Source organism: Hippoglossus hippoglossus, chromosome 22 (genome assembly GCF_009819705.1).
Source record: "Hippoglossus hippoglossus isolate fHipHip1 chromosome 22, fHipHip1.pri, whole genome shotgun sequence".
In the NCBI taxonomy this organism is placed as follows: Eukaryota; Metazoa; Chordata; class Actinopteri; order Pleuronectiformes; family Pleuronectidae; genus Hippoglossus; species Hippoglossus hippoglossus.
The window spans coordinates 4,993,438-5,004,950 of record NC_047172.1 but is presented as its reverse complement, the minus strand read 5'-3'; the positions used below and the strand labels follow the sequence as shown (position 1 = coordinate 5,004,950).

At 42.8% G+C, this 11,513-nt stretch overlaps 2 protein-coding genes across 6 annotated transcripts; both read right to left on the bottom strand.

Annotated features, from left to right (window-relative positions):
• Positions 1-16: 16 nt before the first annotated feature.
• LOC117755701 (zinc transporter 2-like) lies at positions 17-3,733 on the bottom strand. Its single transcript, XM_034575700.1, has 10 exons — positions 3,549-3,733; positions 3,231-3,448; positions 2,715-2,861; positions 2,105-2,258; positions 1,816-2,014; positions 1,260-1,365; positions 1,046-1,180; positions 472-655; positions 349-411; positions 17-314 (listed from the first exon to the last, which is right to left on the bottom strand). Exons 1-8 carry the CDS (start codon positions 3,605-3,607, stop codon positions 525-527), a joined length of 1,149 nt encoding a protein of 382 aa, XP_034431591.1. The 5' UTR covers positions 3,608-3,733; the 3' UTR covers positions 17-314; positions 349-411; positions 472-524.
• Positions 3,734-3,789: 56 nt separating this feature from the next.
• On the bottom strand, positions 3,790-9,970 carry LOC117755702 (dnaJ homolog subfamily C member 5-like). 5 transcript variants are annotated; one of them, XM_034575701.1, is made up of 7 exons: positions 9,648-9,967; positions 9,321-9,450; positions 7,079-7,292; positions 6,662-6,818; positions 6,268-6,327; positions 5,740-5,796; positions 3,790-5,350 (listed from the first exon to the last, which is right to left on the bottom strand). In XM_034575701.1, exons 2-7 carry the CDS (start codon positions 9,431-9,433, stop codon positions 5,271-5,273), a joined length of 681 nt encoding a protein of 226 aa, XP_034431592.1. In that variant the 5' UTR covers positions 9,434-9,450; positions 9,648-9,967; the 3' UTR covers positions 3,790-5,270. The 5 variants fall into 5 exon arrangements, with proteins under 5 accessions (XP_034431592.1, XP_034431596.1, XP_034431595.1 ...); XM_034575704.1 differs by having other exon boundaries at positions 5,009-5,350; positions 5,740-5,793; positions 6,268-6,324; positions 9,648-9,970; XM_034575702.1 differs by having other exon boundaries at positions 5,009-5,350; positions 6,268-6,324; positions 9,648-9,969.
• Positions 9,971-11,513: the final 1,543 nt, after the last annotated feature.

The window sequence follows — 11,513 nt, the reverse complement described above, 5'->3', positions numbered from 1 at the left end:
GTAATAAATAAAAGAAAATGACTACACCATAATACTTTATACATTTCTGTCTAATACATCTAAGAATATTATAATTCTTCTAGTTTCAAATACTGGACAAATATATTTTATTTCACATTTCAGATTTGTACAAAGTTTCTTAATCTTGTTAGTTTTTCAAGGAGAAGTAGCCAAATTTAAGAAACCATTAAAGTTCAAACGTGACCATAACAACAACAGAAATACACATTTCAAAGGATCACAGCTCTAGGATGTTGTATGAATACAAGAGTAGTAAATACTAGCTGTACTCCAGCAAACAAAAATGTCCAGGACTTACATGTAAATAAAACCTGTAGGGGCTGGAACCATGTAAATAACCCAAGGGGGAGGAAACCATGTGTAATACATGTCAACAGTGTCAAAACTCCTGAAATGTCAAACTGTTGAGCTTCACCAGTCACTGTACTGGTATCTTCACCAGTCGCTGGTCAGATACCAGGTGAGTCGGAGGCTTGTGGAAGCTTCTGCCTCAGTTTCCTGCGTCATCCGTCCGTCTCCGCCGGCGACTCGGGACTGAAACGCTCCACTTGGATCGTGATGCTGTGGAAACCGAACTCCGAGCGCAGGAGCTTTGTCGCCTTCGTGAGGACGATCTGTGAATCGGCATCTTTTTCTGACGACACAAATACAGAAACAGACATTTTCTTAGAGTAATGACTTTAAAATAATCCCGAACAAACTTCAGTGCTGCAGCTTTAACTTCTCTTCTCGTCTCTACACCACCTCTTGGCTGGTTTGGTTTTGACTTCATTAACCATTTGTGATTTTTCTTGCAGTTGCAGTAGCTCTACACCACCGGCTAGTAGACGTCACTTTTTTAATAATCTATATTTATGAATGACTTTTATATGCCACACCAATCTTTACAGAAGTCATGAATTCTGAGATATGACCGAGACAATCAAACATCCAGAACAACTGGACTAATTAACTTGCCGCTGTGCACCTCATGCACACGTCTTCCCTCCCGCTGTAGATAGGCAGTATTTGTTTTGGCCTTTACCTGTGACCACGTGGACTGATAGTAAAGCGTTGCTCATGTTGAGGCTCCACATGTGCAAACTGTGCACGTCCACGACTCCTCCGACGGACAGCAGCGACTCTCTCACGGCGCTGAAGCTCATGTCCTGAGGAGCTCCTGCAGGAAAACAGAAGAAGTCACTGACCACAACAGAAACTGCAGGAACTGTTATAATGACGGTAGATGCAGTGTTTACCCTCCATCAGTATCCTGAGGACATCCTTGATGACTGGAAGCGTCGTCCCGAGAACGAGAACAGAGAACAGGAACGTGCATATTGGATCTGCTACTTTATATTCAGGCTGTGAGCAAAGTCAAAGAAATGATAAACAAGAAATAAGAAACCACAGAATAAAGAGTTTATTGCATCAACTCCACACGTGCTGATACGCTTCTCCGACTAAACACATTCATCTTTCCGTCTGCAGCCTCAAATTTATCAAAAACGTTGATGCAACCATTTCCAGGGACTTATTTCATCATTGTGTTTCAGTTTTAAACAATAGAGATGATGCTCCACACGCTCTGACTTCTTGACCTTGTACCAACAAATAAAGTAAAATAATAAAGATTTCGCTCTCAAGCTCCACTTTCTAGCTTTTTCCAGAGCTTTCAACCACCTCCCACTGACTCCATCAGGTGGTGGAGTTTTCCTCCGTCCACACGATGCAGCTGAAAGCTCCAGGAAGCGTTAGAACAGTAAGTGGAGTTAATGCAGATCTAAGTACGACTCCTCGTAAGAAACCACTGACCCAGAAGTGGATGACGGTGGCGGCCAGCAGGACCCCAACGCTTTGCAGCAGATCTCCCACCACGTGGATGAAGGCCGCCCTCACGCTGGCGTTGCCGTGACTGTGGCGCTCCCCGTTCCTCTGCAGCCGGCTGGTGGAAACCCCGTGGCTGTGGCCGTGTCCGTGGGAGGCGCCGGACTGATGGAGGATCAACACCATCCTGGGTAAAACAAATCAAAAAACACTTTTCAGAGACGTTTGATCACTTCTGCCTGCACGAGATTCCTTGAATTGACCTCGTCCCACTCACAGGATGTTGGCGCCCACGGCACAGCCCGACGTGACCAACATGATGCGACTGTCGATGTCGTAGTTTCCGTCTGAGATCCTCTGTGCGGCCGATAAGACCAGAGCTGCCGTCAAAGCCCAGATGGAGACGATGGACAACAACATGCCCAAGATCTCTGTTCAACACAACAACTGAGAGTCACACACAAAACACACAAAACAAGTCAAAATCATTTTGACAAGATCTCATACAGGGGGAAGAAAAAGGGAAATTTCATGAAACTAGGATCCACTTGATCGTCATCATCACCTTTAATAATAATATATATATATTTTCTGAAAATGCCTCAGGTTCAACTTCTAAAACTGTTTTTAAACTACTTTTTTTGGCCAGATATATATTAAAAAAAAGCCTCAGCTCTGTTCATATTTAATGCACAGATATGAGACTGATATAAATCTTCTCATCTCACACAACACACACACACACAAGAGTATTTCAAAAACTTTGAGCTGCTAATTTAAAGGAAAGACATAAATAAAACAACCAAACCTTGTGAAATCTCTACATTGAACATCATTTCTCTCTCTTTCAAAACAACAAAGTCTACGCTCCTGTGTTTTGACCTCACCCGCCCGATGCCAGCCGAAGGTCATGGTCTGCGTCCGAGGTCTGGACGAGATCCACAGAGAGAAGATGCTGATCAAGATGCTCCCGAAGTCCGTGAGGAGATGAGCTGCCTCCGTCATGATGGCCAGACTGTGGGCGGCGTATCCACCTGGAGAGGGGTTTAGGATTTTAGACGACTCTTGGATGTTGTGAGGGAATCTAATCAAATTAAAGACAAAGTAAAAACAATCCACTCAGGTGTAACTTAATTTAACTCTGCAATACTCATGTTCTGTCTGTGAAAACATCTTTTATGAACAAAATCCTGTTCACATTGTAAATATTCTGTCTTCATTCTATATATTGTTTCCGTTTTTTTTCTATTTGACTCTTGGAAATTGTCCTTCAGTAAATATTTGAGTCACTTTCCTACACTTTCCTTTCACAGACAAAATAAAGGATATTTCAGGTCACGGTGAGCTCAAGATTAAAGCAAAATGTTGATGCAGGGGGTCGTTTACTTCATCTCTGATCTTACCGATCACCTCCCCGATCATGAACACGAGGGTGAGGGCGCCGGCGATGAAGAGCTTCCTCCTGGCCACACGTCTTGCGTCACTTTCAGCTGCCGGCATCGTGCCCGTCTCCTGGCAGAGCTGGTGAGTTTGGTGAGTTTGCCACAGATCGAGCGAACCAGAGGCATCTTCAAGGATCTCTGATCTGGATTCAGAGTATTTTTCCTCCAGAGAACTCGTCCTGAGGGAGGAGTGCAGTGGAGTAAATAAGTCCAGATTAAATACTACATGTGTGAAGCAATAACTGAATTTACAAGAGGATAAAAAGATTTGAAACAAACCGTCCGAGAGGTTGAGTCTCAATCAGAAGTTCTTTCTCCGAATCGGTGGATAACTCCATATCTCTTCAGGTGAACACACTTCACTTGTTCCCTGACTTTAAGTTCAACTGGTTTAAAGTGAAGCTTGAAAACCTGCCACCTGTTCCCACCTTCTGTCAGAGGAGGAGCATGAGAGCAGCCAATGGCAGCTTTCTGATCTCAGAGGTGCTGCTCACTGTTTATCAAAGGACAAACCAGCATTTCCAGTTTTACCAGTTTAATTGATCAGACAAATATTCAACTTTACAGAGGCAAACATGTAAAAGTAAAAAAAAAAAAAAATCAGTACAATACCAGGGAATGTTGAGATAATTAAACAAAATACACAAATGTTCTTTTAAATCTTAAATCAAACAAAAAAAAATAAAAAATAAGACATTTTCCCATATAAAATGTCTTTAGGCACTTTTTTTGAATTAATTAAATACATCGTCTGACCTGCTTAATCCTGATGGAAAAAAAAAATAGATGGAATAGATACAGATTTGTACAAATAAAATTAGATACAGATGCAACCCAACGATGCACAGCCAGCAGAATCATAAAATATAAACATGATTCAAGATAATTTAAGGTTTTATATAAATATATATGCATATATAAAAACCTCAGATTTAAAATATATCTCTGAATTTACAAGATAACATGATTCCAGTATTTAAAGGTTCAGTGTGTAGAATTTAGTGACATCTAGTGGTGAAGTTGCATATTGCAGCTGAATACCCCTCACCTCACCCTCACCCTCCCTTCTTAATATAAAGTATTTAAATATAAAAGGCCCATTTTAAGGATAAATCTTACACACTGGACCTTTAACACATCGTCACAATTTCTCAGGGAATAAGTCGTCTCAAACACCACAGAGGAAGAGAAGCTCTAAACACATCTGGAGCATCCAGAAATATCAGAAAACCAGAAACATTTGGCACAAAAAGTCTTAATAAAATAAAGTCCCTGTTGGCTTTAGTTTCAAGTGCTTGTACAGTACAGCTACTCTGTGCCCCCCCCCCCCCCGCTCAGCTCTTTGGAAAAGACGTGTTTTCCATGAGGTAACGAATCAAACGGCGATGAATGAATCTCGATCCATCACGAGTGACCAATACAAACAAAACTGCCGACTGGCTAACAATGTGTTTTTTCGTGGTTAGAGCCGAGACGGACAAAAACACGGGTAGAGCTCATTTGACACAAATTAAAAAGGAGACCAAATTTAAATGTACCATTCCCTTGAATAAAACTGTGGATTTCTCTGGGTTTGAACTCTGATGGAAACATTTTACATAATCAAAAGTACACAAGTCAACAAAATAGAAAACATCTGGTCATCTAGTCATTTTTAAGAGTTGTTCCATATTATATCTCATAGAAATAAATAAAAGACAGGATCAAAGAATACACCATTAACATTTTTTTTTTTTTTAAAAAGGAAGAGAAACGTTGGCACAATCAGATCGCTGCCCGGTTCATGTAAACGACAACACCTGAGAGATGAACAGGTTTTCTGCAGGTCGGCCACAGTCTGAGGGAAACTAACACACACACACACACACACGCACACGCACACGCACACACACACACACTGGATTTGTGTTCATCAACAGCCATGACCTGGTTTAGAGACGGTTCAGAATCAGAACAAATTCCACGCACTCAACTCATTCATTCACGTCTTCATTCCTGAGCTCACTCTTCCTGTTGGGCGTCCCCAGGCCCCGAGGCGCCGTCGCTCGCACGAGGCTGAATCACAATCGGTGCGTTCCCATCTGCACGTGTGACAAACAGAGAGTTTTAATAACAACGACAACTTTCTAGCATTTATTTTAGCCTCTGGCTTCAAATGACGTCAGAAGCGCAAGATGTTTGTACAACGGGATCAAGTGGCCGTGCGTCATCCATCTTTATTTTATTTTTTGATCAGAGAAAGATCCATTCATCTAAATCCTACACTTCACATCCAAGTAAAAATGCCACATTTGCTGCTTCCTGCTTTTAAATACGAAGATTTGCTGCTTTTCCCTGTTTTATACAAATGTGAACTAAAAACTCTTGTGTTTCCGACTGTTTGACGGGTTAAACATTTAAAAGACATGACTTTGGATTCTGCAGCAGCTGAAGCTAACAGGGGAGAGTTTCCTTAAGAGAGGAACTTTACCTGATTTGTCAGCAGCAGCAGAGCTCGGCTGCATAACGATCACGTGATCTCCTCCTGCTGTGAAACACAATCAAAACAGCAGATTTAGAAGAAATAGACAAGTCGTTATATTTCACTGCGCAGCATTAGAGAGCAGGACAACAGAGCAAATGTTAAAACAAACAGCAAACGACGGTGAAGCCTTCGATCAATATTGAATGCAACTTTAATGACACAGGGTTTTTTTTAGTATCTTCAAAGAGCAGCACGTTTCTTTACATCATTATTTTTCCGCTCTACATTGAAAGCATCATCAACAGTGGCAGGTGAAAACAAGGAAAGTTAATAAAGAGGCACAGATAGAAGAAAAACCCCCCTCAGCCGATTGTGCTTTCTCCTGTGGCCCCTGTAGGAAGCTGTTATAACCAGGAAATCCTTGAATGTTAGTGAGTGAGTTTTTGCAGCGACACAGTTCAGGCCCAGCAGTGTTAGAGCTTCTGTCGGACAGTTGAAGCAGCACAGAGCAGCTGAGCATCACCAGAACTTTACCTGAATCCTCAGCAGCAGCAGCAGCAGAGCTCGGCTGAACAACTATCACAGGATCTCCTGCTGTGAAACAGAATTTAACACTGAACAAACCACGTGCTGCTTTTCACAGAAACCACACAAGTTAATACTGAACTGGAAACACATAGAGAAGGTCAAGTATCTACAAAAAACACAAAGCAGGATACGGGCAAGATTCAGAGGAAGAGACACTTTTTCACTTTCTTGCCATGACTGACACCACGTCACATTTACCACGAAGCTGTCAGCAGTGGGTAAAGACGGGAATCAGGGGTGAACTGCTTGTATCTCATTTGTTTCATTGCCTTGTGTTGTCTGGGTGTGAACAGCCAGGAGACAGCGTGTGTTAACTGTTTGAAACCAGACGTCCCCTCACCTGCGTTGTGTTCTCCAAACTCCCCGTCCAGGTCGTCTGGGTCCATGTGGAAGGTGCCGTCCTCTTCGGGGACGGGGGGTCCGCACTTCCCACAGCAGAAGCAGCAGCAGCAGCAGCAGCAGAGGCAGGTGAAGATACAGCCGCACACCAGGAGGGCCTTAAACACAAGTGAAGGCAAACAAATGTCAATACACACCACACCGTGTAATACACACCAGACTGTAGCTGCATCCCTCAAGTCTGACCTGGAACACTGAGCTGCTTCGTTTGATAGTTTATTTTGTACCTTTTGGTGTCTTAAAACAAACACACATGTCACAAAAACAAGATATAGGAAATGAAAAACTACAATTTTAAAAGAAATTTGCAGACGTCTCGGTTTGTGCTTTGAAACCAACCCCCCCCCACGTCTCTCACCTTGAACCAACACTTGTTCACGAGGAAGTGCAGTTTCACGCTGTCGTCGCCAAACTGCTCGGCCACGTACAGGCCCATGGATCCGTACTCGTCGTAGATCTTCCGTTTGTTCTCGTCACTGAGGATTGAGTTGGCGTTGTTGATCTCCTTGAATTTCTCTGCAGCTCCTGGGTTGTCCGGGTTCTTATCGGGATGATGCCTTAGTGCCAGTTTCCTGGAAACACAAAGGATGAGAGAGACCAGCCTTTACCACAGTGAGTGAATCAACACAAAACCAGATACACAACTGAGCGGGAACTATTACTACAACTTTTATACAGATGGAATCTTTGCCAAGGAAACGTCCAGTATGTCATTAATCTTAATGAGCAGAATAAATCTTCCTGTAAATGTACAGAACACAAATCTAACTTCTGTCTTTGTGTCTTACTGAACCTCTTAAATCCAAACATGCAGCATGAATTATAATAATAATAATAATAACAACCTGTGCAACGTGCAGCCTTTTGTCATCAATGATAATGTTTCTACTTGTGTTTACAGATGCTTCTAACTTTCACTTTCACCTTTAACTGCTGTAACACAACAAACGTTGTGGGACAAATAAAGAGTTTCATTTGATCTTGTCTCATCCAAATCTTTTCATGGTCTCGATCACACAAACATTTGCAATCATGTGTTGTCAGTTTTATTTCATAACTCAAGTTGTTAAAGAAAGTGTTTATGTTCTGCACCATGTCAGCAATAAGTGTGTATTGTAGCTCACCAGCGACATCTACTGGTTATTACAACACACAGCACCTAATGTGTGGGATCTGTTGAGCAGAAGTCACTGTGGAGTTCTTAGTTTGTGTTGTTTACTTTACAACCTACACACTCACTGTAAAACACAATAAAGACAAACACTTCCACTGAGGCTGATTAAAATTTCAGAATATAATCCAATTTCTCTGAAACCATCTGGACAGAAGTGAGTATTATCTGTTTATTGCAGGGCCGTCATACAAGGTTCTTCTCTGATAAAGGTTTTATTGCTGCTGGTCACTTTCTGATCGACTCGTGTCACAAGACTCACACTGAATTCTCTTATGCTGTTGCATATTTACAGACTTTACTGTTGTTACGAAACCTGATGGAAGGAAGTGTTGAGTCATAAAGAAAATGGCAGGTTGAATAAACACTTATTAAGCAGACTAATACTGGGTAGTTCCTCCCTTTGCCTTTATAACAAGCCTCAGTTCTGCTGTGTTGTCTGTTTTATTGTTGTTGTTGTTTTAATGTTGCCCTTTAATATATTGTTTAATTCCCTGATCTAATTTGCCTCGGCCCTGAAATGTTTAAATCCTGTTTCAACCATGTAACGCACTTTGTAGCGGTGTTGTATAAATAAAGTTTATCATTATTATCAGTGGTGAGGTGAACAGTTTATTGCTCTTCACACACATTAATACAGTGCATCTGAGGGCAGCACTTTTACTGTGGGGGGGTAATCCAGTATCTGGCCCCAAGAACGACTGGGATCGAACTGCTGACCCTCTGGTTGGAGGAGGACCTCTACCCACTCTGCCCCAGCCGCCCCCCTCTATGTTTTCTGGTATTTATTCCCCTCACCCACCAGTCAAGGGTTAAGGACAGAAAGGAGATGACCTTGTTAAGCCCTGTGAGGCAAATTGTGAATATATGAGCTGTACAAATAAAGTTTGAATGATCAGATTTTCTCTGGACAATTCTGGACATGAGATATAATGTCCAGAATGTGGAAGAACTGTTGGGTTTCAATATAAATTTTATCATGTTATGATTCGACCCTTATAATTTAACTGAATTTAAAACCTTTTATTTTAGTTCACTCATCTTTTTGCCATGGATTGTTTTTGTGAAGCACTTTATAACCTTGTTAGATAAGTGCTATACAAATAAATTTGGTGTTATAATGGAGGCTGATTATCTGAGCTGGGAGAGCAGGAGGGAGAGCGGAATGCTCTGAATGCCAAAGTGCCCCTGGGCAAGATTCAATACAAGATACTGAACCCCTGACGTCTGTGCTGGCAGCGTGTGAGTGATAGAGAAGCACACAGATCCACAGTATGAATGTGAAAACTGTTGTGTAAATGGTTTTGTGTGAGTCATTCAAGCTCTAAAACACAAACTCTCCCCAGTTTCCCTCCAGTTTGTGTTGGTACAAGTCTTTAAAAGGGGGAAATGGCTGATGTGTACCCATAGTCCCAGTGTGAGAGCCCACCTGTAAGCCTTCTTGATGTCCTCCTGGGTGGCTCCTCGCTCCAGACCCAGCACCTTGTACAAACTGTCTCCAGCTGTGGACATCTTCCTCTGAGCCGGGCCTCGATCCTCCATGTTTCACGGTTCAGTGGCTGTGACACAACAACCACAGACACTCAGGGACACGCAGGGAGCTCTGACCTCAAAACATGGCGGACGCGTCAGTGGCCACACACATGAAAAGTTTGAAACCGCTTCACACACACTTTAAACAGTGTTTCTCTTCCCCCCCACCCCCTCGTGACTCCATGCTAACCGGTTAGCTGCTGAAGCGGAAGTTGAAACGTACCTGGAGAGTTACTGTCTCTGTGTTTGTTGGAATCATAGAGTCTGAGATTGGTCCCGGGTTCCTCTGGAGGTCTGATCCGAGGGGGGGACGCTGCTGCTCGGCTTGGTGCGTCCACACGGAGCCGTCAGGAGGAGGTGGAGGAGGTGGAGGAGGTGGAGGACACACACACTCACACACACACTCACACACTGAACCAAGCAGGAAGTTTGACAGCGGTGATAAAGTTTGTTTTGAATACTCACACACACTCACACACGCACACGCGCGGAGGTTTGTGTGACTTCCTGTAGTAGTGAGGACATTCCCCGACATGTTCCTCAGATCCTGACTGCATTAACACCTTTCAAATAACTAATCCTAACTTAAACCTCATGTTAACCCCTGATACTATGGATGGAAACACAATTACACACAATTACACACAAACACACACACAGTGTCTTTATTTCGCACGCAGGGGCGCAGTAAGGGGGGGTTAGGACCGTTCCAGGGCCCCTCAGAGAAAACTATTATTGGTATTAGCTCATTTGACTAAAATTATATATTTTTGTATCTATTAACAAGTTATAAATGAAATAACCAGCGAGAGAGAGATGTACCAGTCCTATACAGACTGAAGCCGTGCATCTCCTGAAGCTGAGATGTAAACTAACTGATCTTCAAAAGACCCATTTAAATAAAATGACACCCAATCGAAATTAGGAAAAGCGCCTGTGAGTAAAATCGAATGTGATTCACTGAGTTACTTCTGCTGCGAAATGACAGGCTTCAGGGGAACTCCGTCAAATCCGGTGATTTTCTTTACATAAACAACCGCAACAAGAGAACAAAAAAAACATTTCTCTGAATTGTGTGTAATGTCCGGGGGGGGCAAAATAGGGCCCAAAATTTATAGCGGCGCCCCTGCTTGCACGCTCACACACACACACTCTCTCTCTCACTCTCTTCTTCATCACAGTTCACATCTTGTGTATAATCACTGAAACGTAAAATCCATACAAATATAAATGAACGGAGAAGAAAGTTAAATTAAACAAATCCCGGAGTAAAATAAGATATTTTAATGCTTTTGAATTAATATAATTAACCATTGATTTGTGCATCACACAAGTGTCTCTATACTGTGTGTGTTGCTGACAGTAAATGGAGATGTGATGCCTTCTGACAAATATCAATCGAAACTGTCAAACATACATTCGTCAGCTTCTCCTTTATGGAGGGAGGCAAACAAAGGATTTTTAAAAGTGACTGATGTCCTCATACAAATAATCATTGATATTAAAGTACAGATGGTTTCACAAAGGAATTGGATCTGTGTGTAAAATCAAATGTCAAATGTACAACGTAGAGACACAAAGGCTTCGACTGCAGCACTCTCCCTCTCTTGGAGGAGTGGATGCTCGTTTTTCCTCACAGCCTCAACTCTTTTCATTCCTTGTCAATATTTTCCAAGGTTCCCCGCATTTAACACACCTCGGAGAGATCGGGCTGTCACTCACTCGCAGCTGTGGCCCTGCATGGACGCGAAGGTCACCCGTGGGCAGTGCCACTGTGCTGACATGCAGCTCTCGGAGATTGTTAAGATCCACGTGACAGCTGATGGATTCCAGTAATTTCAAGGTTTCAAGAGTGATGAGGGAGAAGTGGCACCGCGTGGGAGTGAGGAGGCAAGAGCACGTCCTCCAATCACAGCCGAGAGTCGCCGCCCGAGGCTGCACTATACACGACACTCAACAATCAGTCTGTGGTTATTCTGCACGAGGGGCTGCACAACATGTCCTGATACTCTCCTCTCAGCGACTGTATCTGTCCTTTCACCTACATCCAGTGGTGATGAACAACGAGCCGCTGTAACGACCCCACGTC

Excerpts from the sequence above, each read along its gene's own strand:
- LOC117755702 (XM_034575701.1), bottom strand. The coding sequence starts at position 9,433 with ATGGAGGATCGAGGCCCGGCTCAGAGGAAGATGTCCACAGCTGGAGAC. Across the intron at positions 7,293-9,320 it reads GACATCAAGAAGGCTTACAG|GAAACTGGCACTAAGGCATC; the intron begins GTGGGCTCTCAC and ends TTGTGTTTCCAG. Across the intron at positions 6,819-7,078 it reads TGAACAAGTGTTGGTTCAAG|GCCCTCCTGGTGTGCGGCTG; the intron begins GTGAGAGACGTG and ends CTTGTGTTTAAG.
- LOC117755701 (XM_034575700.1), bottom strand. The coding sequence starts at position 3,607 with ATGGAGTTATCCACCGATTCGGAGAAAGAACTTCTGATTGAGACTCAA. Across the intron at positions 3,449-3,548 it reads GAGACTCAACCTCTCGGACG|GACGAGTTCTCTGGAGGAAA; the intron begins GTTTGTTTCAAA and ends CTCCTCCCTCAG. Across the intron at positions 2,015-2,104 it reads GCCGTGGGCGCCAACATCCT|GATGGTGTTGATCCTCCATC; the intron begins GTGAGTGGGACG and ends TGTTTTACCCAG.